Genomic DNA, 25,472 nt, shown 5'->3' with positions numbered 1-25,472 from the left:
GAATACAGTTTGCGACCTGGGATTCCTCGACCAACCAACCACTCTGGTGTATTTTCAGTCTATTTGGCCTATTTCTACTATTTTTCCAGCGACCTTGGCAGCCTGGTAGAGACTAGATCACCAGGAGAGCCATATGGTCGTTTCCCTACTTCGATGAGGCAACGCTTCGGGGATTCAGCAAACATTGTCCCTTCATACTAGGCTTCAATACTGTCGGTGGCCTCTGTAGCTATGGCAGACCAACAACGGAACGAAGACACGGAGGAAAAAACCCTGGCCGAGATGTCGGCAGAACTCGGCGAGATGCACGAGAAGCTGTCTGCACGGGAGGAGAAGCTAGATGCGCTGTTGAGCGAGCTTCAGCAGAGTCTGTACGGGAGGAGAAGCTAGATGCGCGGGAGGAGAAGCTAGATGCGCGGGAGGAGAAGCTAGATGCGCTGTTGAGCGAGCTTCAACAGAGTCTGCGCGGGAGGAGAAGCTAGATGCGCTGTTGAGCGAGCTTCGGCAGAGTCGGGACAGGCTAGATGCCGGTCAGTCATGCCTTCAATTTGTACTCTACAGGCGAATTCTCGGCAAAACTTTGTTCTACGATTTTATCTTCACCTTTACTTGTATCTATATAACCTCTACCAGGCTCCGCATAGTAGAAACTGGTCAAAGGGCAGATAATACTCCAGCTGCAGAGGAGTTAGCCGGCCGACTTTTCCAACTGTATGTTATCTGTAGCTATTTGGCTAATTTCTACTATCTTACAGCCTGGTAGAGGCTAATACGATCTACACACTATCAAAACCCGTACGAGACATCGCGGTCCGGGGTACCGGTCCAGTGGAGTGGGTAAAGATACGCCGATTTGGCAAAAGAAAGTGTTGATAAACCGTGATGCTGGGAAATTGGTGAAATTTGACCAAACTAAAACCAGTTCTGGGTATGGGGTGGGGGTAGGGTGGGGCGCCAGACCGGCGGGTCATCCTGACCGCCTGTCCAAAATAGATGCCCAGGGTCAGACATGGCCAATGGTCAGTAGGGCAATACATTCCGCACGTTACTGTTGGTTGCTGGAGGGTCTGTGTGGTCTTTTCGGTAAGGCATAAGCAACTTTTCATTATTTCCCGGATAATGAATAACCATAGGAAAGTATTCATGTACTTTCTAGCGATGTGAATAAATTATGCATAAATTTTCGGCCATGATTTTTGGTTAACATGTAGGGGGGTTCCTATGAATATAGCGCAATTAAAGCGTTGTCGTGACCCCCATGCAGACCCTCCTGCTTGTAGAACAAATACTTAACTTTATTTTGGTCCAGCTCCCGACCAAACCAAACTTGAAAGCTGTCTCCACTTCACTCTTGGACTGGATTTCCTTCACGTCAAAATCACTCACTACCCCGTCAAACAGGTTCGTGTCGGCTCTTAGGTTGGCTTGTATGTATTTGACTTTTGGTCTTCCGCGCGTCGTTTTAATTCTCTCACTGAGAACAGTTGGGACGGTATGTTTGCGCTTTCCGTACCTGCAGACGTAGGGAAGTACGGCTGATGCCTACTTGTGTTGTTTGTGTGTGTGTGAAGTCAGAGTAAGGTAGGTTAACTTGGTGCTGCGACGAGGTAGTTTATAAATGGCTTTCGTACACTGCTATTCTTGATTTGTTAGCGGTCAGTATTTAACCGCTGAAATTTTATCGTCGCAATCATTTCATCACTTTGAGGCCAGCTAGGGGCTGTGAGTGAGAAATGATACCAAGGAAAGCAGGTTCGTGGGTTCGTAAGAATCTGTTGCGCTACTTGAAATGCAGCAACATGTTCAAATTTCCCAAAGGCTATGTTCCTTCTTGTAGTCTCTACTTACTAACCATAGCCTAGAGTACAGCCTTGTTACCTTTTGTCCGCTCCCAATGGTCGCCGACCAAAGCTATCAAGGCTGGACTCCGGGCTAGGCTAACTGCGTAGAGTTTGACCGGCCACACAGATGGGGATGGAAAATGTTAACATTCCCGGCCCGCTGACTGACTCTTCTTTAGCCTTTTACTGAATTCTACAATCCATAATTTTACGTACTCTGGTGGGAAGGCCTGATGGAAGCTAGGCTACATTCCTGTTCGTTTTGCCTGATACAGAGTTACTGACAGAGTCGAGACTCAGACGGAACTCAGCGAATAGCAGCCCCTCGGATCCAGAACCGTGCGATTTTGCCCCGCCTATTGTAAATTCCTCACAATTCAGCCCCAATAACAGTAACAAATGTTACATTCCTGTTCGTTTTGCCTGATACAGAGCTAATCGAATCAGACTCAGCAGACGAGAAACCCGAGCACCCAGCGATGTCAGGCCAGTTGTCAGAAGAAGCCATCGCCCAGATGAGGCAGCTGTTCGCCTCGTTCTGTAAGGACGGCAGCGGCAAGATCACGGCGGAACAGATGATCGAGGGGTACAAATCCATGGGCGCCCCCATGGGTGAACAGGAGCAGCAGGTATGTTATCATAAAGTTGGCCATGTTAATTTGATTATATGGATGACACATTTCATTATATTGATGACATCCGCGCACGCATCATTTTAGAAGTTAGAATAAACTTTTTGGGCCAATTTTGATCGTACAAAGCAGTTGTAAAATCAGCACAAGTGACGTAGATTAATCAAATAAAATATCGGAAAACGGATACTAATGTAATAATAGAATACCAAAGTAAATTCCAAACGTCAAAAAAGATGCGAAAGTCATGACGTCATACTCTGAAGATGTATCGTGATTGGCCAAACGAATGTTCCATTATGACGTCACCTTCTGCAGGAGATCCGTAAGGCTATGCTGGCTGTTGACCCGAGCGGAGGACCAATCAGCGCCGACGACTACCTGGCCCGGATGCAGATGACTGATTCGGCGATGGACACGTTCAAGATGTTTGACAAGGTACGGTTGGCTTCGTGTCAGTGTATCTAACGGGTAGGGTGTTTGGCAATGGGCTCAGAGTCCTGGGTTCGAATCCCCAGACATGCCAGCGACGTGTTACTCTTGGGAAAGGCATTACCACGAATTCCCAAAGTTCACCTCACCTTCATAAGTTAACTCAGGTGAAAATGTGGCTTAAAATTTGGTTAAGGCCGTCCCTTGGATAGGACGTTAATGGGGGTCCAGTGCTTAAGGAGGGCGTTAAAGAAAGACTTATCTAAAAGACACACTTTTAGATAATCACAATCTAATAGAGCAGGGGTCCAGCTTCAACATTACATTACACGTATACAGTATCTACTTTTCCACCGTTTCAGAAATCAAGTGTTATAAAAAGATCGCAGCCTATTGTATGTGACAGTGCATGCTGATATTGAATTGCTCGCTCGATCGTGCCTGTGAAAATAGACTATTGATTGGTTGAAGGAGGTTAGACATAAAGGCAACGTTATACATAGTGAGATGAGCAAAAAGCGTTTTTTCAAGCAACTGGATATGATTTGGGAAACGGTCAGACGTTCCAGGTATCATCCACTACCTTTTATCAGCTACGTATATATATATACGCTGTACCGTCGGCGCGCTTGCCAGTCTCTCGGACGGAAAGAAGCGGATGCTGCATGAAGCGTCTGACCGTTCCCAAAATCACATCTAGTTGCTTGGGTAACTGCTTTTTGGCGTAAACCACTACCCTGGGAGCCAGATAGGTTTGGGTAGCTAGCGAGTTTTGTTCGGGGATCCAAGGCAGTCAGCCCGACGATCTCACATTAGCGTTTCGGGGAGTTGAAGCCCGAAGGAGGTCCACTTGCCCTCTGTAGCGATAACTCATTCGGGCTTTAACTCCCCGAAATATCCGAGCGCTAACAGGGTATCTGCGGGCTGATTGTCTTGGGCCACCGAATAAACTGTCCTAGCTGCCCGATCCCGACTGGCCCCCAGGGTTCTAACCGCTGGTTGGACTTAATTGCCAGGACAAGAGCGGGTTCCTGGACAAGAGCGAGATCATGCAGGGCATGGCGCAGCTGGGGGCAGAGGTCACGGAGGAGGAGGCGGAAAAGATGCTGAGGGAGGCGGACACGGATGGGGACGGCAAGGTCAGGGTCAACCCCCTCACACACACTCTCCCCCACCCACACCCTCACCCGCAACACACACACACTGTGGGGATGTTACACGGATGGAGTTAACGTCAGGCTCAACTCAGAAACTTTATCCGCCCTCCTCCCCACACATACATAACGAGAAGACTAACTCCCAACCACAGATGACTTTGCTCACGACCAAGAACTTGAGAATGTCGAGTAAAGTCTTTACCAGATTAAGCTACATGTAGGACAATAATTTGGCAGGGGAGTCTTGCTTCTAACACTTTGAATTGTTATCAGAGGAATGTTTACCTTAGCGTGGACTGACTCTTCTAGCCATCTGCCGGGTCATTTTCCCTGAAATCTACGATCCGTCCCCCCTAGTCTTTTTTTTTATTGCAACATATATTTACAAGACATGGTGACGGCACACTCAAGTCGTGACTTATATTCATGCCGCCACCGCAAAAGAATACAAATACATGGATAAATGAATACAAGATAACAAAACAAGATCACAAAATAACACGTAGGCAAAGCACTGAAGCAAAAACAACAAATGAAGATTCAAAGATATAAACTGAGAATATGATGATTAACTAAGTCCCTTAAGACCCCCTAAGTCCCCCCTAGATTAACTAAGTCCCCCCTAGTCTGGTGGAGGGGTTGGGGGCTAACGATCTTTTCCTGTTGCTGTTGTTTCTACAGGTCAGCTATGAAGAGTTCAAGGCGTCCTTCCAGTAACAGCCATGCTGTCTTTCTGCACCTCCTCAAGGGAAACGTATTTTACTTGTAATACAAAGTGTAGCTAAGTTGAATTCGTGTTTTTCTATACTTTTGAAAGTGAGTGCAATGTTAACTATTATAATCATTACCCATGTAAAGATGTGTTCTGCTTGTACGTGTATATGCTTCCTTTATCAACCAACATTATATGTGTTCCCTGTGGGACACGTTTATGCATGTTTTGGTGTAGTTTTGTGCAAGCAACAGGCTGTCGCTATTGGAATGTCGACTTTGAGTGTACATTCATATTTGGCATAAGAGCATCTTCAGCTACTCTACACGCTAAACTAAGGGTTTTATAATCATATTTGTGACGGGTTTCTCTTTCTGAATGTTTGGAGAGAGACTCCATGCAATTAACAACTACTCAGGATGTTGCAGTCATACAAAACAGCAATAAAATCTGTCACACAAGGATCCTTGGCTCACATTTGACATTTATTCACTTCTCAACAATTTTCAAGAGTCCTCAAATGTAACAGTTCGGCATCAATATTAAGTCAACCAGTACAGTAAAACGAAAAATGAAAAAATCTCGGAATTTGTAGGCTGTGCCTTTCTGCTTTTCTAAAGTTGCGTCCAATCTTACATCTATAGGCCTATAAGCAACAATGTGTTCTCAAATACATATCTTTTCATAATATCCAACATATGAACCTTTCATCATTTATAGTGCAATTTTTATCTCTTAGACCAGGTGAAAAAACACCTATTTTCAACGGAGCTACGTCTACTAAACCACGGAATCTTAAATACAACCAAGATACGTCAGGCAGAATGCTTTGAAAGCAATGGACAGTCTCTTATTCTTCTTTACCCAACCCACTGTATCATCTCTCTTTACAAAACTAGTGTCTGGAGTTAGCTACTACGGCAACTTTCGTGTGAACTACGGACGCACCGTGGCCGCGTAGGGCCGTGTAACAGCATCGTTATTGCCTGAGGTCCGCGATGCTGACTTCATCTCCCAGTGTGCACTGCTGGAAGTTACGGCGTAGTAAGCTGTAACCGCCCCCCTCCCCCTTTATGACAGTCTCCATTGTGTAAGTATCTAGGGTGGGGAGGGGGGCGGCCGTTCGGATTAGCATTGTGTATGTCCCGACAAACAATATGTTCGAACAATATCTTTACTGTCAAATTTTCTTTAGCGTATCTGGTTCAGAAGTCACATCGTCACCAGTCCTGTACATGACGACTGTACACATACATACACGTGGCAACATTTGGAACGTCGAGCCTCCGGCGGCCCCTGTACATCCGCGGGTCTGGAGTATTAACAGGGCCGAGGGCGCTACTGTGTACTCAATGTCCATACTTCTGCAACAAGGAGGGTGGAAGGCGTGGGGAGGGGGGCGCTAGGCGAAGCCGAAGCCTTCGGAGCACTCCTGGATGGCGATCTTCAGCATGTAGTGCAGCTTCTCATACGTCTCGTAGGGAGGAAGGTCCAGCTGGTTGAAACTGGGGGGCAGAAGAGAAGAAGTACAAGAGTGAAAAATGTATCACCATAAATCCATGAGTTCTAAAATCCCTTCTTCCTGACAATTTTGATTCACTCCTGACGTCATCACGCTTCCTGCTTCCAGATCAGTGCGGTGAATCAGACGTCTGATGAAGGTCAGCAAAATCAAATTAAAATTTAAGCTGAAATTGTACCAGCTTTTGATGGAAGCAAAAGCAATCTGCTGGTTGTCCCCAGCTTCCATTTGAATATTTATTAGTCAAAAGTACTTTTTCACATCAATTCAATGCCTTGGTTTTTTTACTGTTTTGAAGTAAAAGATTCAGCAAGATCCAGAAAAGAAGATGAAAACAGGGACCTGGGTTGAGACAAAACTTTGACCTGCCATGAAACTGTGTGCTAAGGTATAGACTCACCAGTGAAGACCATATGAGAATTCACCAAACTTGTCCAGTTGCTTGAGTAACTTTCATATTACATCGATGTCTATCCTTCAGTGACATAAAAGTCTTACTACACAAGCAAGCACAAAGTTGTACGTAGTGGTACAATGCTGAATAAAAGAGTAGTAAAAGCGCCCTCTACCATGTGTGTGCGGAAGGCAGCCTGTCGGTGGAGCGGTCGTCGCGATGAATCTGGAACTTCTGCGTGCCGTTCATGCCCTCCAGGTGCGAGAACCCCTGCAGAGGCACCTTGGACGTCCCTGTCACAAACTGCAGAAACTTGGCACGGTCCGCCTGCAAACGGGAGACGGGAGGAAGAACATTGAAGAGACTATATCTTTCCAGTTTCAATTCCTTTAAAGAAAGCTACTGTCCTCCTGATTGTAAAAGGAGATAGTAATAGTGATAGTAGTAGTAGTGGTATCCAACATTTGATCATACTTAGGGTACCTTACTGTGGTACCTTACTGTGGTACTGACCTGGTCATAGGACCTGAGAGCTCTCCAGAACCACTGGATCTGCAGGGAGTTACTCTGGTACTTGTGGTACCTTACTGTGGTACCTTACTGTGGTACCTTACTGTGGTACTGACCTGGTCATAGGACCTGAGAGCTCTCCAGAACCACTGGATCTGCAGGGAGTTACTCTGGTACTTGTGGTACCTTACTGTGGTACCTTACTGTGGTACCTTACTGTGGTACCTTACTGTGGTACTGACCTGGTCGTAGGACCTGAGTGCTCTCCAGAACCACTGGATCTGCAGGGAGTTACTCTGGTACTTGTGGTACCTTACTGTGGTACCTTACTATGGTACCTTACTGCGGTACCTTACTGTGGTACCTTACTGTGGTACTGACCTGGTCATAGGACCTGAGAGCTCTCCAGAACCACTGGATATGCAGGGAGTTACTCTGGTACTTGTGGTACCTTACTGTGGTACATCACTGTGGTACTGACCTGGTCATATGACCTGAGTGCTCTCCAGAACCACTGGATCTGCAAGGAGTTGTACTTGTGGTACCTTACTGTGGTACCTAACTGAGGTGCCTTACTGTGGTACCTTACTGTGGTACCTTACTGTAGTACTGACCTGGTCGTAGGACCTGAGAGCTCTCCAGAACCACTGGATCTGCAGGGAGTTGCTCTGGTACTTGTGGTACCTTACTGTGGTACCTTACTGTGGTACCTTACTGTGGTACCTTACTGTGGTACCTTACTGTGGTACCTTACTATGGTACCTTACTGCGGTACCTTACTGTGGTACCTTACTGTGGTACTGACCTGGTCATAGGACCTGAGAGCTCTCCAGAACCACTGGATCTGCAGGGAGTTGCTCTGGTACTTGTGGTACCTTACTGTGGTACCTTACTGTGGTACCTTACTGTGGTACCTTACTGTGGTACCTTACTGTGGTACCTTACTGCGGTACCTTACTGTGGTACTGACCTGGTCGTAGGACCTGAGTGCTCTCCAGAACCACTGGATCTGCAGGGAGTTGCTCTGATACTTGTGGTACCTTACTGTGGTACCTAACCGTGGTACCTTACTGTGGTACCTTACTGTGGTGCCTTACTGTGGTACTGACCTGGTCGTAGGACCTGAGAGCTCTCCAGAACCACTGGATCTGCAGGGAGTTGCTCTGGTACTTGTGGTATTCGCTGTTGGCCTTCAAGTCGTCCAGGTCGATGTTGGGCAGACCGGAGATCAGCAGTTCCAGTTCCTGGAAAAACAGTCATCAATAATCGATGATCAATAGTAATTACTTATGTCTGGCAAAACCCTGTGGAAGTAAGGTAGCAAATATCAAATTCAAAGTAACGTAAGTATGTTGTGGAAACCAGAAACACTCTTCGCATTCAATTGATCATTATAACCTCACAAATGTAGAATGGTTCATTCACATGAGAAATTTTCTAACAACATGTCAGCAAGTGTTTTTTTTAATTGATATTATTCAACACGAATAAACATAGAGAGAAGGACTTTTCAAGCGGGTAAAGAAGACAAGCAGTTAAGGATCAAAACGATATTGCTCTTTCTTCAAATTCACAAAAGCACAACAAAAAAGTTCACCTGCTCGTTGAAGATGGAGATGAGACGTTTCGGGATGATCTCGTAGAAGCCCTCCAGGAAGGCGTCAATCTGCTTGCGGATGGAGCCGGTCATCTTGAGCTGGCACACGAGTTTCACGTACTCGTGCTTGTGGTCCTCCGTCACAGTGATGTTGCGCCCGTTCTGCTTCAGGTCACGCACCTCCGTCACACCAAACTCCTGGATCTGTAGTAAAAAGGTAAGAGGTTAAGGTAGTCCCTTTTTGAGGCTGTAGTGGCTTGAGTCTCTCTATCTTCATATCTACCTTGTCCCCCCAACGACCTGGAGGTCAAGGGACTAGGTAGGTAGAAGTGGGTCATTATCCTGAGTCCAGGGCATACATGTAGTATTGGGAGATGAAGCCCAACCCTCTCCTCCTCAAGCGAAGTCAGGCACCCATTTTTGCACCTGGGTGAAGTGAGGAAAGTCAGGTACAGTGTCTTTTCCAAGAGCGGTGGCATGACTGGATTCAATGTCAGAACTGCTGGCTTCTGGGCTACACTGACTTATGACTTACTTGACTTATGTCGCAGGGCTCGAAATACTGGGTGCATGTGCACCCAAAATTGGAACTGTGCACCCAATTTTTTTCTGTGGGTGCACCCAAATATTTTCTTAGGTTTATGTATGTAAAGATTTCAAAGTATACAAGTACATTTTGTATACATCATGTTCTTGACATCTTAGTGTTAGAAAGATAATAAAAATGTCTGTCATAGTACTTGTTTAAGAATTTGATAGCTTGTATTAGGTTAGTACTTAAATTTAAGTGGTGCACCCAAAACTTTTTTGGTGCACCCAGTTTTCTAAGCTGGGTGCACCAGTGCACCTAATCCCAAAAATGAATTTCGAGCCCTATGTCGGGTAACTGCTACACACCCTGCAGTTACCTTGTAAACAGTAACAGTTCAATACTACCTGTTCCATGTACATGCAGAAGTAAAGACAGCCTACCTCAGTGCTGAATGTGAGCTCCAGACCAGACTCCTCGATGTTGTTCTCCAGCAGGAATGTTAGCCCCTGGTAGAACTGGTAGTCTTCACTCTCCATGTCTGTGTACCTACAGGGGGAGGGGGGCAGCAAAGGTTAAAGGTCAGTCTTCACTCTCTATGTCTGTGTACCTACAGGGGGGAGGGGGGCAGTAAGGGTTAAAGGTCAGTCTTCACTCTCCATGTCTGTGTACCTAAAATGAGTGTCAGACACATCAAACTTTGGCTCAGAGGAAGTTTTATAAACCAGCGACGTGTTATTATTACAATGATTTACAAGCAAAGAGCAATGCAAAAAATCTATGCTTAGTCTGACTATTGGTTAACTTGTGTGTCTTTGCTATGAGCAAGTGCTATAAGATATGGCAGGCTTCATCCTCTTACCAGTTCTACTTTGCAATCCTTCCAACATATTAAATTCAATGCTGCAGTTTTTACCCTAGAAATAACAGAAACACAAGTCTGGGGAAGGTTATCTCAGGTTCTTACTTGACGTTCTTGCCCAGGATGTGCTTGTAGAAGGAGCGAGTGAAGTAACACTCCAGCAGCTTGTTGTCGTAGATGGCCTTGCCGATGACGCGCCCCACGAACTTGAAGTAGCTGAGGTGGTTGGGGTTGCAGTGGGACGAGGGGTTTGGCCGGTACGTCACTCTGTCACCTGGAGATGGGAGAAAATTTTACATGTAGCTGATCTAGTCACTGCACTAAGGGGTGACTGAGGAGATGCTGTAATTATGTTTTCTCAAAAAGAGAAAACATGTTGTTTTTGGTCTATTCTTTTTCTTTCTTCCTCCCAGCAAAAAGGGTTTGGCTATCATGTCAGGCTACTCAAACACCCCCATTCATAGCCCCATTTTTTTCACTTGCACACAGTACTTTGGGGAGAACCTAATGGTATAGCATTGTGTGCGAGTAGCTTATCACAAGGTTAGAGGGAAAACAGGTTTTTGCAAAAATGTTGTCTTTCTAGTTCATTTGAGTTCTAGGCAAACAGGCACTTCTTGCATCATAAGCAAGTTCAAGTCACTTAACAAAATTGGGGAAATGATGAAATGTACCACCAAACACAGATGTGCCAACTTTTTCAAGGGTCAACGAATGCTGGCCACATAGGGTGTGGTCGGGGTTTACTGCATACCTGGAGATGTAGTGAAGAGGGCGTAGTTGGGGTTTATGGCTTACCTGGAGATGTGGTGAAGAGGGCGTAGTTGGGGTTGAAGATCTCCCTGGAGATGATGAGGTACCACTCCCTTAGCAACCCGCCCGCATCCTGGCCCTCCTCTCCCTCAAACACGATGTACAACCTAACAGAAAACACCAACAGTTACTCCGTTTCTGAAACAACCAAGTAGGAATACTAGCAAATACACTTACTATAATTCTGCATGTTACTATACACTTTCTATAAACACCATTCACTCACAAGTCAGCAAAATAATGGCAGTTTGAAAAATTGTCAGGAAATTAAGTAAAACAAAAAAATCAACATCCATCAATGCTGATGGAAGCCATCCTCCTAACGCCCGGTCCCCAACGGCATTAGCCTATGGGGCCCTGCTATCTCATGCCCTATCCGTGGTTATTATGATTGTCGCCACAAACCAGCTGTCAACCAATCAGAGAATAGGCTTTTCTTGGGCTTTTTGTTGTCGCAAGCTGTCTCGCAAAGGCCGCTGGGAATCTATCAGCCAATCATGTTACGTATTACAAGGCTCCATCCTCCTACAACTGATCCCCAACGGCTGACTGCCCATATAAGGGCTCATCAATATTTATAAGTAGGGCGGTCCCTAACTGGTCTGAGTGCACAAGATAGCAGAGATAAACACAAGGCGTTTTGACACGACTGTAGTCCCTCTGCGTAGGAGAATGATGGAAGCATGCTTCTTGTGATGTTATCTCCTTACATAAATCTCTTTTGGTTGCTTGTGAAGACTTCTTTCTTTTAGAAATTGTTTTAATCAAACAGAAACTTCAACTTGTAAAGAAAGTTCATACAGAAGCACAACTTGAGTGAAAGTGACACCCACCTGTTTTTCAGCTCCTCGGGCGTCCTGCGGTGCAGCTCGCGAAACGAGTCCTCGAACACGTGATCCCTCCGGACGTGCACGGCCAGGTCTTCCCGCCGGATCCCCTCGTCCATCCGCTCCAGCTCCTGCCGGAAGAACCGCCGCTTCACGTCGAAGTCCAGGATGTGCGTGTGGTCGACAAGCACGGAGAAGGGACCGTCAGCAAGGTGCTGCGTCGACTGGCGAAGGATCTGGTTCAGCACTGTGCGATGGGTTTCTGGAGGGGCAAGGCAAAAAAACATTTAGCACTGGAACAACATCTGTGTGTGTGTTTGTATTACATGATACATGTAGCATCTGGTGCAGGCCTGGCAGGAACAATGAAAACTTACGACGATTGGTCAGCTGATGTGAAACTGTGTTAACTTGACCTTGATGAGTATAGTAAATAGAATCTGATATAACATGTTGAAGACTCTTCAAAATACAGCAATCCTATCTCCTATAAACAAGGGAAGTGTTCATTTATCATCCTAAAGAGTCCAGCTGAAACTACACTCATTAAACAACATTGTAAAGGTGCAGCGTAAATCCAATAGAAAATGATCTTCAAAACTAACCCCTTACAAGCTAACTTATAAATTAAGACAGAAGACTTAAGGATTTCCAGTAATTTATCATAAACAAAACAAAACGTCGGCAGACTAACTTGTGAATCTGAGGAACTTCTGTGTGTCATGTGGAAGCTCCGTAATGTTTGCTACAGACGAGACACGCACGCACGCATGCAGACACACTCACACACACAGATACATACAGACACACGCAACACACACAGACACAGACACACACCAAACACATACAAATACAGACACACACACACACACACACACACACACACACACACACATAGAGCAGGAATACTGACTTGCAAATCTGAGGAACTTCTGCGTGTCGTGTGGAAGCCCAGTGATGCTACGGACAGACACACACACACACACACACACACACACACAGAGCAGTAATACTGACTTGCAAATCTGAGGAACTTCTGCGTGTCGTGTGAAAGCCCAGTGATCTCACACATACACACACACACACACACACACACACACACAGAGCAGGAATACTGACTTGCGAATCTGAGGAACTTCTGCGTGTCGTGTGGAAGCCCAGTGATGTTTGCTGCAGACGAGACGGAGGCGACGGACTCCTGACGCCCCAGACTGGTGCCGCTGTCGGCGGGCGTGGCCGGGAGCGGCGACATGGGGGCGTGGTCGCTCAGGTGGCTGTCGTGCCGCTGCCTCTCCGATTGTCTGCAGAAAACAAAGAAATTAATGTGTTATAAAAATAACTCAAACTTCAAATGTATATCAACTGTTGACAATTCATAACGCATATAGGAAATAAAATAAAAATTGAAATGCTGACAACCCTTTGCCCATTTCCCTTGTACTTTATCTACTTCTTTCATTTTCCATCTTTTGAATTGAGTATACAACTCTGTATACCAGTGTTTTACTTTGTGATTGGCCTTGGTCACAAAGTTATAACAATTATCCTGTAAGAGTTTCCTTTCCAAGGACAGAATTGCCACTGAAAAAGACTAATAGATGTAACATCCAACCTCTGCTCTGTTGTTTTCTTCTCCTTCTCTGACCAAATTATAAAGTCCCCTCATGGGTACCCTTAGAATGAGAATCTTTTTCAAAATCTCATCATCATGGAAGGACCAAGACTCCCCTTCCACACACCCAAATAGGTACCATCACAATTAGCATTACCCTAAAATGAAATGTCTAGAATCCTGAAGAACACTGGCAATAACAACCCACCTCTGCTCTGTTGTTTTCTTCTCCTTGGTCAAAAAGTTATAACAATTACCCTGTAAGAGTTTCCTATCAACAAACAGAAATGCCTTTGAAAAAGACTGATAGATGTAACAACCCACCTCTGCTCTCCTGTTTTCTTCTCATTCTCTGCTCCCTTAGAATGATAATTTTTTCAAATTCTCCTCACCATGGAAGGACCAAGACTCACACACCCCAATAGGTAACATCAGCATTAGTAAAATAAAATGTCCTGAAGAAGACTGGCAATAACAGCCCACCTCTGCTCTGTTGTTTTCTTCTCCTTCTCGGCAGCGTGCACCAGGAAGAAGGCTTCCACAGCCGGCTGCAGCACCAGCACCGCGTGGTGGTCCGTGGTGTCGGACAGCGCCGTGAGACACTCGCTCAGGGTGTCCCACAGGTCCTCAAGGGTCAGCTGGCTGCTCAGTCTCGGCAGCTCAGGCTCCTCGGCCTCCTGAAGGGCACGAAAGGGAAAGTGAAGAGTTTAAGAATGTTCCTGAAGGACAGAGCTGTCAGACACTCGCTCAGGGTGTCCCACAGGTCCTCAAGGGTCAGCTGGCTGCTCAGTCTCGGCAGCTCAGGCTCCTCGGCCTCCTGAAGGGCACGAAAGGGAAAGTGATGAGTTTAAGAATGTTCCTGAAGGACAGAGCCGTCAGACACTCGCTCAGGGTGTCCCACAGGTCCTCAAGGGTCAGCTGGCTGCTCAGTCTCGGCAGCTCAGGCTCCTCAGCCTCCTGAAGGACACGAAAGGGAAAGTGATGAGGTTAGGAATGTTCCTGAAGGACAGAGCCGTCAGACACTTGCTCAGGGTGTCCCACAGATCCTCAAGGGTCAGCTGGCTGCTCAGTCTCGGCAGCTCTGGCTCCTCAGCCTCCTGAAGGACCCGAAAGGGAAAGTGATGAGGTTAAGAATGTTCCTGAAGGACAGAAAAGGGAACGTATGGAAGTTAAGAAGGGAAGGAAGAACATGAAAGGAAAAGTAAGGAAGTTAGAAAGTTCCTGAAGGAAATGAAGGAGTAACGAGGTTTAGAACGGTAAGGAAGAAGACCAAAGGGAAAGTAAGGAGTTTGGAAAGGTCCGCAAGGAGACAAAATGGAAAGTGATAAATTGATGAAGAGTCTTCCTCAAGGACTTCAAAGTTTTTCAACTTGGAATGTTTTTGAAAAAGACAAAAGTGAAAGAGAATCAAAAGTGCTTGCTATGATTTAGTGGACTTTTGATCATTTTCATACCAGGTTCTCATTCTGAAGCAAATACCAAGAAGGCTAGAAGGTGATAAGAATAAAGACGAAAGTTTCCGGACCTCCTTCTCCTTCTTCCCAGCTGCCTGTTGTTCCTCTGTCTGTGCAGGAGTCTCCTCGGCCGCGGGTGCTTGTGCCGCGGGTTCTTGTGCCGCGGGTGCTTGTGCCGCGGGCGCTGCTGCCCCGGTGGCCTGGGGCTCCAGCTCCATGGGTGCCTCCCCGATGATGTCACCCAGGGCCGGGCCCGCGGCCGGGTCTGCTGGCGCTTCCGCCTGGAGAGGGGAGAAATACATGTGTTAGAATAAGACCAGACGGAGAGACACCTCTAAACTTTATGACAACAAGAGCACATCTGAACTTTATTTGAGGAAGACACTGGTTAAGTTAATTTTTATTTACTTACATAGTAAAATGACATCCTAAGTTACTATGATTTGTATTGACGGGTATACACGTCAAAGTTAATCTTCTCATGTTATGTTACTTCTTATCTTATTTTACTTGATATGTATGTATATGTATGTCTGGGGTTACCTCCCAGGGCACATTGAAAAGCGCCTAGAAAAGGCAATATGTTACCCCTGTGAAATAAATAAAACAAACAAACAAACAAATCAGTAGATATCAGGACATTACCGGTGCAGCCTGGTCCTCGGTACTGGTGGAGGCCCCTGCGGCTGCCGTGCCTGGTGCAGCCGGCGCAGAGTTCTCCCTCTGCAGCCTCTCTCGTTCCCTCCGTCCCACCATCTCTATGATGGCCTCGGCTTCGGCCTCCAACGCTGCAACAGCAGAAGCTACACTTGAGGCTGTGGTGCCGAGGTTAGGGCCTCCTGTGCATGCAGGGTTACATTCGTGTTGGACTCTAAACCTAAACATCCGCAGCAACCAGACTGCAGGAATCTGCTGCAGGTTTTTCCTGCAGTGTTTCCACAACATTTGAAAGAAATTCAAGTTTCCTCTCGAACAATACAAACGTCTTTCAGCGGTCTGGATTTCAAACATCTTGCAGAACTGCATAAAAACAAACGCAGCAACGTAACTCTGCTCCAAATTTTTGGAGAGGTTATTTACTAGTGCATTAACCTTCTCCTTACTGTTTAACCCTGTAACCAACACAAACTTGGTTCCTAAAGGCTCCCTTAGTAGGAGAAAGGTTAAGAGAATCTCTGCTGGGGGTAGGAATTTTGTGCTCAGCTAGTGAAGGCCATTTCACATCAGTAACACAGAACATTTAAAAAGTTACGGCAGAACCAAAAACAGGTTTAGTCAACCAACAACTCTGTCAAGTCTGCTACATTGTTGTATAAATGAGGAAAGAACAAAATGTTATCTAACATGAAGTCATAAATAGCTGACTCCGAAACAACAATGCAACAACAACTCTCTTCCCATGTTAAAAACTTGAGTAAAGAGCGTCACTCAATATAAATTAAGAAGTAATATTGACACTGGAGTCGTGAATCTGTCAGTATTCAAAAAAAAGTTTGCATACAAAATTTTTCTCTGCTTAACAAAAATCTCTTTCAGCTCCAAGTTCCAACTTGAGTCCCTAAATGTAATTTGACTACACTAGTAAAACATTTCAATAGTCTTGATCTTACAGCAGACAGGGAAATCAGTTCTGCTTCCTAATAATATTACAAACTTGTAACTAGCAACTCCATAACAACAAACCAACTCTCCCCACCTTGTCTCTTCTCGGCGTCCCGTGCCTTCTTGACAGCTCTCCTGGCCGCCTCTCTCAGCTGGATGATGACCTTGAGGATGCGCAGGAAGAAGCTCTGGGTGGACGTCTTGCTGGTGAGCTGCGCCATGCTGGGCAGCTGCAGCTCACGACCTCCTTTAACCTTGGTGGGGGCAGCAACGACCACCATCTGGCTGTCAAACCTAGGGGATGTGGGGGAGATGTTACAGTCTCTACACCACAATTCGATGGCTGTCAAGAACACTTCGCTCATGAACCCCTAACCTTAGTGGGGGGCAGCAACTACCACCATCTGGCTGTCAAACCTGGGGGTGTGGGGGGAGATGTTATGTAGGTTCTACAAAACATTTCACTCATGACCAACCCTAACTTTGGTGGGGGCAGGAACATCCACCATCTGGCTGTCAAACCTGCCCTCCGAGGAGCCAATAGATGACCAGTTTCTACCCAGCACACCAGGATGTCTCAGGAACAACAAGAACTAGGCTCTGCTGGTTGATCTCAGGTGCACTATTATGAACTGTGTAAAACACTACTCTAAGTACATACAGGTAGATAATGGTTTGAGGCATTTTTTACTATCTTTTTCACTTCCTTTTCCAGGTAAGTTCCTGACATTGAGATGTTACTGGTTGGAGATGACTCCCCGTTGTCTGGCCTGCGATGTTCCTGATCCACCCTCCTCCGGAGTACCTCACTCCTCCACCCCCCTCCCCACATGACATGCTCACCTGTTAGAGATGACTCCCCGCTGTCTAGCCTGCGATGTTCCTGCCTCCTCCGGAGAAGAGAGCTCCTCCACCCCCCTCCCCACGACATGTTTACCTGTTGGAGATGACTCCCCGCTGTCTAGCCTGAGATGTTCCTGCTCCGCCCTCCTCCGGAGTACCTCACTCCTCCACCCCCCTCCCCACATGACATGCTCACCTGTTGGAGATGACTCCTCCACCCCCCCTCCCCACATGACATGCTCACCTGTTGGAGATGACTCCCCGCTGTCTAGCCTGAGATGTTCCTGCTCCGCCCTCCTCCGGAGTACCTCACTCCCCACCCCCCTCCCCACATGACATGCTTACCTGTTGGAGATGACTCCCCGCTGTCTAGCCTGAGATGTTCCTGCTCCGCCCTCCTCCGGAGTACCTCACTCCTCCACCCCCCTCCCCACATGACATGCTCACCTGTTGGAGATGACTCCTCCACCCCCCCTCCCCACATGACATGCTCACCTGTTGGAGATGACTCCCCGCTGTCTAGCCTGAGATGTTCCTGCCTCCTCCGGAGAAGAGAGCTCCTCCATGCCTCCCTCTGCTCCCGTCTGCTTCAGCCTGGAGATGTGGTCCCGGACCTCCTGCAGCAGCTGGAAGATCTGCTCACACAGCGTGTGGCCTGAAGGACAACAAGTGGGGTTTAGGGGGTTACATGTGCCAGCAGGCAGAACTTCCTTTTTCTACCACCGTGACCAAAGGGTTATTTTGTGTAGATTCATGTAAGGAAAGCACAATATAGAGTCTCTCTCTCTGCTTCTCCCATTGTTATAAACTATCAGACAACTACATCACTTTCTTTCCATGGAAACCTTCTTACGGTTTATCAACTTTTCAACAATAACCTCTGCAAGTAAGATACTGATAATTTAAAGTTAGCCCTTATTAGGATCTCCTAGATTGGATCCCCCTTGCTTTTAGTATGAGGGATCCAAAATCAAATCAGGTGTGACAAAAATTCAAACCAAAATGATGTTAAGCACATATCAAGAATATCAAGGTCTTTCTGATTATAATCTGTATTAGTCTCAGGAACTTCCCTGTGATGAGTACTAACCGAGTTGCCTGCCCCCCTGCAGCAGTAGTTTCAGCACTGACTCCCGCGTCTGGTTGTCTATTCTGGACAGCTGCAGGAGCACATTGGTGGCATCCTCCAGACCCTCCTCAGAACAGGAGTGGGATGTCAGGATCTGTAACAATAACAACAAAATCAAACATCAACATCATCTCTTTATGTTTTTATCTGTTATGAATATATATACATGTATGTTTGTGGTGTATCTGTTCGAACCCTGGAAAGATAGCCCTACGGGCTAAAGGGTATCTTAATAAAGGAATAAAGGAATCTCCAAACATCATACAGCAGAGATATCAGCACTAAGGACAGGTGAAACCTGAACAGGAGTGGGACGTCAGGATCTGTAACAACAGCAGAGATATCAGCACTAAGGACAGGTGAAACCTGAACAGGAGTGGGACGTCAGGATCTGTAACAACAGCAGCACTAAGGACAGGTGGAACCTGAACAGGAGTGGGACGTCAGGATCTGTAACAACAGCAGCACTAAGGACAGGTGAAACCTGAACAGGAGTGGGACGTCAGGATCTGTAACAACAGCAGAGATATCAGCACTAAGGACAGGTGAAACCTGAACAGGAGTGGGACGTCAGGATCTGTAACAACAGCAGCACTAAGGACAGGTGAAACCTGAACAGGAGTGGGACGTCAGGATCTGTAACAACAGCAGAGATATCAGCACTAAGGACAGGTGAGACCTGAACAGGAGTGGGACGTCAGGATCTGTAACAACAGCAGCACTAAGGACAGGTGAAACCTGAACAGGAGTGGGACGTCAGGATCTGTAACAACAGCAGAGATATCAGCACTAAGGACAGGTGAGACCTGAACAGGAATGGGATGCCAGGATCATATTCCATGGTCTCGAGTTGTTTAAAGACTTAAGTACTTACATCTACGGCCAGCTGGAGTTGTTTACATACAGCTGGAGTTGTTTACTTACATCTACAGCCAGCTGGAGTTGTTTACTTACATCTACAGCCAGCTGGAGTTGTTTACTTACATCTACAGCCAGCTGGAGTTGTTTACTTACATCTACAGCCAGCTGGAGTTGTTTACTTACATCTACGACCAGCTGGAGTTGTTTATTTACAGCTGGAGTTGTTTACTTACATCTACGACCAGCTGGAGTTGTTTATTTACAGTGGAGTTGTTTACTTACATCTACAGCCAGCTGGAGTTGTTTCTCCAGCATGATGTTTGTCGCTCTCCCTGCAGAATCCTCAAAGACGGACGAGGTTGAAGTGGGGCGGGGGATGACTGTGTCCTTCCGACTGGGGGTGGGGGAGGGGGTGGAGGTTGCTGTTGGCACCAGCTCGAGTGTTGACTGTACAGTAACTGGAGAACAACAACAACAACACTATTAGGACTGGGGACAGGGACACAGCTTGGGTTGTTCCACAAATCAATTCTACAACAAACTGTTTTACATACTGGTCAAAAAACAAACAAAAAAGTTTCCAAAGGAAGTAAAAAAATAGGCTCCAGTCGTCCTTTCCTGTTGTGATACTGCTATGGTTACTAGTTACCATGGTTACCTGTTTGTTCTGCTGGTCTCTGTTCCACTGCAGCTGCCTCTGTACCTCCAGTTGCTCCTGACTCTGTAGTGGAGAGAAGTCATCATTAGTGATCCAGAGGAACACATGAACCCACCATCACAGCAATCTTATTGGTATAACAAACCCAGGACAGAGCAACTGAACAAAGATGAACTTGACTGGTTGTCTACTTCGACCAACGAAGACTCATTTTTTATTACGACAGTTTCTACCTTTTTCAATAAAACTTAGTAACAGCTTTTTCTGACTATTTTATACTCAAATGACAGCATTAAATTTAGAAAAGGGCTATCTAAACCGAGTGTTTAAAATCCTGCAACATTGCCCAGAATTCTCCTGACCTGCTGCAGACTCCTCGGTCCTGCTCTCTTCTCTCCTGGCAGCCTCCTCCCTCGCCTGCTCCTCTGCCTTCTTCATCTCCTCGGGCAGGGCGATGGACACCAGCGACAGCAGCCTCAGCAGCTTGTCGGTCAGAACCTTGTCGGGAGGAGAACGTTTAATTACAGATCAGCTAAACTTTGGAATCTGCTACCCAGTGATGTCAAGATTGTCTCTGATACAGCAAAATGCTTGTTTAACATGATAAAGTTGAAGTTTCTTCTTCGGATATTGTATGTGTCTTGGACACCATTGTAAGGGCTGTTGAAAATTAGAATCGATCAAAGGGCAAAAATATACATATATTACATTTTATGTTATCTTTGACATGAGTGCAAAGGCTCTCAAAGAAATAAGACAAAGGCGAAGACAAATTGACAGATGAGTTGATGAAACCCTCAAAACCCACCCTCCACGATTGTTTAAGAAGATGATAGACCAATTCTACGGATCATAACGGTTTTAGTGTATATAAACTTCTGACCTCACTCGTAATTTTAGACTTTATGTATATATTCGTATGCAAGTCTGACCTGTTTTGAGTGGATGTTAGTTATTGTATCTGTTTATGTATTTGCATATATTGTATGCCTTCTTATTTGTATGAGCCCTGGAAGATTAGCTCAATCTGAGCTTAACATCCTCCAACGCAGGGTACATCCAACAGCGAAACCACCTGTCTGGATGTATCCTGCTCTTTCAGCCGTCACCCTTAGTTCCTGACCGCCCTGCTTATAAATATTAATGAGTGTACCTTTATATATGAGAGACCCCTTTTGAAAACTGAAAGGCCTATTCTCTAACTGGCTGACAGCTGGTTTGGGGGGGACGTCCACAGGAACTAAAAGTAACGGTTGAAAGAGCAGGGTACATACAGACAGGCGCTTTCGCTGTTGGATGTCCCTGCGTTGGAGGATGGAGCTAAAGGGCATCTCAATAAACTCCAACTCACCGAGCTGCGCCGGATCACCGGGTGCGCCAACATCTGCAGCAGCGATCCCAGCGGCGACGTCTCCAAACTCTCTCCGCTCGGATCCGATTCGCTCGTGCTCGCGCCCGCGTGGGACTTCGCCGTGCCCTTCCCTTTCCTGCCCACACTCATGGAGTCCAGTTTCACCAGCACGTCCCAGAAGTCCGTGTCCGTTTTACTACTACCTACTCTGTTTGTTGCAACAGTGCCTGCGGCCGGAGGAGTCTCTTTTACCTTGTTGGCCTGGGTTTGACTACTACTACTACTACTACTGGTGGAACAGGTCCCTGCCTCCCTGGCTTTACCAGGGATGAAATGTCCAGGGAAAACCTTGGCTAGAGAGATGAGAGTGTCCATGACGTGTCTACAGACGATGGGGGAGGCCTGCGGGTGTATGTGCACCGCGCCGCTGTGACGTTCCACGTGCTTCTTGCCGCCGGTTTTCTGGATCTGGAACACGTTTGCCCGGCAGCCCAGGGCTGCGTCCAGGCTTATTGAGAGCCAGGATGGCTGAGATGTCCGCGTGTCCATGGCCATGTCCTGGGAGGAGGAACTGGACGGACGGGACTTCTTCCCTGAACCCTTCTCAGAACCATCCGTGATCTCCAGGAGGGGCTGGAACATGATAAAATGCAGCTTTTATTAGCTTCTCAGGTAACAGCTCAAATTGTGCAAATTTCACTACCTTGAATGACATAAAAATGAAATGTGCTGGACTACCCATAACTTTGTAAGTTTATGGAATTCAAAGATTTTTCAAGCTCCCAACGATGCATACAAACGATGCATACAAAAAAAAAACTTTTTCTCTTTTTTTAAAAAAGCACTGAACTACGCTCACTGAAGCAGCATCTCTTCTCTCTAAGTCAGAAACTTTGAGGTTCTGCAAGTACAACTGACTCAATAGGTGAAGCAGGGGAACTTTCGTTCATTTCCTTGCTTCAGATACTTCTCTACATTTACACATTCTATTTGTACTGAACACATGTCGTACCTTGCACACATTGTCCCCTGTGCGGTCCAGTATGGACAGCAGCGCGTGCACCACCCAGAGCCGGGTGCCGTTGTGGTAGCAGAGGTTCCTCAGCACGCGGTGCAGCCGGCTGGTGTTCAGCTTCGGCTCGTCCACGAACAGTAGAACCAGCAGACACGCCAGCGCCTCGTGGTCCAACAGCTGCCGGCCTCGCAGCCGGACCTGGGGAGGATTTAGGTATCATGTTACACTTACAGCTCTAAACAAGCGGACCTGGGGAGGGAGAAAGAGGGGGGTGAATCATGACCAGTAGAACCAGCAGGCACGCCAGCGCCTCGTGGTCCAGCAGCTGCCGGCCTCGCAGGCGGACCTGGGGAGGATTTAGGTATCATGTTACAGCTCTAAACTCTACATCCGTACAAAAAATAAAGCGCTGATCCTCATCAAGTTGAAATGACCAAAAGCCTAAGTCACACATCACTGACATCAGCAAGGGTCAAAGGTGCTTTGAAGTCGGTATCGGCCCCCGTCTCGGTTGGGGGAAAGTTGTAAATGTAAATGTAAATGGCCTCTTTTACTCTTATGGAGAAAGTGGAGATGATCTTTGTCAAGTTCAGCTGACTGAAAAGCTGCTCTATTTACACGTTCGTTTTAACTGGGAAATTCCTCTAGCTTTCTTCAAATACGATTAACAGTGGACCTTGGCTTAACGACCCATCTAAGGACTGCAACCCTTTTCAGTTGACATTATCAAAGTCTTTGATATGAGATCTTGTCACAAGACTTAGGAGGGCAGTAGTAGCGGTTGCTGATCAGTTGTACTGTTTACCCACCATGTCTATTTTCACAGTGGTTCACGTGTTACAGTACCTGGTTGGCCGTGGTGGCAGTTGCTGCCCGGTTGTGCTGCGTGCCCCAGCGCCAGGTGTTCCGGTGGTGCTGAGGTAACGCAGACTGGATGTAATGGATCCCTCTCCCTCCCAGCCGACTGGCCAGACCTGCACCAGAAAAACAACAACAAACATCTTTACTTCCGCCCAGACAGAAAAAAAATCTCTGCATACCATCAACAGATGGGTATGTATGGCATTGGGAAAGACTGTTCTTTTTAAGCAACCTCAGCATTTTTGCCCATAACCTTACAGTGATGGTTTAACGAATTCTACTTTGTCTTGCCCAAAACAGCAAAAATGATGTCACAAATAGAGTTTTTTAATCCCTGAAGAGAGATGTTAGCGGGGAAAGATGCTGAGATTGCATGGAAAGAACACACTTCTCCAATGGAAAAATCCATGGAAAACATATGACGTAAGGATCTCCAGCAGATGAGGTTTTCTTTTTGAAGTATGGAACAGGCCAGTACACCCGTATCGAATGTTACTTGGGACAAAGTATGACAAACCCAAGTAGTGCACTATAAATAATAAAGTGACGTCATTTGTACATCAGAAACAACATGACTGCCTATTGCAGGAAAGGAGCCTGATGTATTGGTGATCGTTCATCATGTAAATAAATGGACAAAAACTACAAAGTCCTGCAAGACAAAGCAGAAATTGTACTTCATGAAGAAAAGTGACCAACAAGTCCAAAATGACAAATTTAGCATGAGACATTCTTGGCATTCATACATCATGTTCTCCATATTGTGCTCGAGATACATGCAAAAGTGCTTAGCCAGCAGTGCTTCTGATAGCAAAAGAACAAAAAATGGCATATCAGCAGTTTTACAAAAACAAACTTCAGCCAAAAGAAGAAAACGGAAGAAGAGGAAATAGCTTTTACGTGGCAAGAAGTGACAAGAAAAAAACAAAACAGGACTGTTGTTTGTGCTTGTTTCGTCAATTTGATTGGCAAGGGAAATTAGCCCCTTTGGGAGAAATTTTAAACCTCCAACTGCCAAAATAATGTTTTCTTCAAATGGGCTGACATCTGAGATGGAAGATAGCTAAGAAACATCAGAAAAATCTTTCAAAGAAAAAGGTTTAAACAACTCAGTCAAACGTCCAAAGTAAACACATATATACACTTTTGTACAAAACTTAACTGGCTCGCTGCTTTTCTTCAGCTGCCAGGTATAAACATTCAAATCTAGAACCTTTTCTATTTTCAATTAACATAAAAATGTGCAATTTCCATTAATTCTGCTCGTAATTATGCAAAATCATTTCAAAACAGGCAACGACTAAAACCTTGCTACAGATCAAATGGTTTGTGAGCTGCCTGTGCTGTACCGAGGATCCTACCAGCATTTTGGACCGTCTTTTCTTGGTGAGTTTTTCTGTGCTGCCGCTGCCTAAATGAGTTTCAGAAGGGCTTAAACATTTTTCGGAGCCTACAAATAAAGAAAAATTGTTTTGGTGGCTGCCTTTGTTCATCTAAATCAATAGGCAGCATCTGAAGCACATTTCTGGAGCTAAAACCATGTTTCAAACAGAAAGTTGGTGTTTTTTTTGTGGGGGGGGGGGGGCTGCCTATACTGTTACAAACCAACAGGCAGCGTCTCAAACATTTTGCTGGGGCTACAACCATGTGCCAAGGCCTGGCTGAGTGCACAAACAGCAGCCCATGGTTCTTGCCTGAAGTCCTAAGGATAGCTGAAAGCACGCTACCGCTTGCCGCACTGAAGAGTCGCTCCTGCATCAGCTGCCGGTGTCGTTCCTCCAGCTCACGGCGAAGGTTCCGCGCCTCCGCGGCGATCTCCGGCGGCATCACGGCCAGAACTGTGTCATCCTGGGGGGACAGGGAAGGTTTCAACATGTTCTACACACACACAAACACACACACACACACACACTCACACAGACACACACACACACACACACACACACATATCACGGCCAGAACTGTGTCATCCTGGGGGGACAGGGAGGCTTTCAACATGTTCTACAGACACAAACACACACCATGCACACACGCTCACACGCACACATCACATCGCATCGCGGCAAGAACTGTGTCATCTTGGGGGGACAGGGAAGGTTTCAACATGTTCTATACACACACACACACACATCACGGCGAGCACTGTGTCATTCTACACAGCACCCCCTGTACTGTACTCACCATATCAGCGAGGACCTGTTGTCTGAGTGAGCTGGGCAGGTTCTGTATGAAGCCTGCCGGGTCCACAGGTTGTTCCC

General features: G+C 46.3%; 2 protein-coding genes across 2 annotated transcripts in view; one reads left to right on the top strand and one right to left on the bottom strand.

Annotated features, from left to right (window-relative positions):
- The first annotated feature begins 231 nt into the window (after window positions 1-231).
- Window positions 232-5,238, top strand: LOC118416403 (calmodulin-alpha-like). Its single transcript, XM_035821499.1, has 5 exons — window positions 232-367; window positions 2,274-2,470; window positions 2,792-2,911; window positions 3,922-4,044; window positions 4,744-5,238. Exons 1-5 carry the CDS (start codon window positions 232-234, stop codon window positions 4,777-4,779), a joined length of 612 nt encoding a protein of 203 aa, XP_035677392.1. The 3' UTR covers window positions 4,780-5,238.
- A 3-nt stretch (window positions 5,239-5,241) lies between these two features.
- The window catches only part of LOC118416402 (E3 ubiquitin-protein ligase HUWE1-like), an 82,193-nt gene continuing 61,962 nt past the window's right edge, over window positions 5,242-25,472 (bottom strand). Inside the window, exons 65-88 of the mRNA XM_035821498.1 lie at window positions 25,396-25,470; window positions 24,909-25,062; window positions 23,200-23,327; window positions 22,351-22,551; window positions 21,262-21,971; window positions 20,350-20,510; window positions 19,988-20,050; window positions 19,612-19,787; window positions 18,430-18,562; window positions 17,835-17,994; window positions 16,591-16,790; window positions 15,540-15,733; window positions 14,966-15,175; window positions 14,236-14,397; window positions 13,924-14,147; window positions 12,948-13,129; window positions 11,835-12,090; window positions 10,987-11,108; window positions 10,294-10,462; window positions 9,770-9,875; window positions 8,798-9,001; window positions 8,310-8,444; window positions 6,866-7,017; window positions 5,242-6,279 (exon numbers count right to left, since the gene is read on the bottom strand). Of these exons, the coding sequence (XP_035677391.1) occupies window positions 6,177-6,279; window positions 6,866-7,017; window positions 8,310-8,444; window positions 8,798-9,001; window positions 9,770-9,875; window positions 10,294-10,462; window positions 10,987-11,108; window positions 11,835-12,090; window positions 12,948-13,129; window positions 13,924-14,147; window positions 14,236-14,397; window positions 14,966-15,175; window positions 15,540-15,733; window positions 16,591-16,790; window positions 17,835-17,994; window positions 18,430-18,562; window positions 19,612-19,787; window positions 19,988-20,050; window positions 20,350-20,510; window positions 21,262-21,971; window positions 22,351-22,551; window positions 23,200-23,327; window positions 24,909-25,062; window positions 25,396-25,470 (4,380 nt within the window). The 3' untranslated portion in view covers window positions 5,242-6,176. The remainder of the gene's footprint in view (window positions 6,280-6,865; window positions 7,018-8,309; window positions 8,445-8,797; window positions 9,002-9,769; window positions 9,876-10,293; window positions 10,463-10,986; window positions 11,109-11,834; window positions 12,091-12,947; window positions 13,130-13,923; window positions 14,148-14,235; window positions 14,398-14,965; window positions 15,176-15,539; window positions 15,734-16,590; window positions 16,791-17,834; window positions 17,995-18,429; window positions 18,563-19,611; window positions 19,788-19,987; window positions 20,051-20,349; window positions 20,511-21,261; window positions 21,972-22,350; window positions 22,552-23,199; window positions 23,328-24,908; window positions 25,063-25,395; window positions 25,471-25,472) is intronic.

This window comes from Branchiostoma floridae, chromosome 5 (genome assembly GCF_000003815.2).
Source record: "Branchiostoma floridae strain S238N-H82 chromosome 5, Bfl_VNyyK, whole genome shotgun sequence".
Classification (NCBI taxonomy): domain Eukaryota; kingdom Metazoa; phylum Chordata; class Leptocardii; order Amphioxiformes; family Branchiostomatidae; genus Branchiostoma; species Branchiostoma floridae.
Note: the sequence above shows the minus strand (reverse complement) of the source record. Positions and strands in the feature narration are given on the sequence as shown.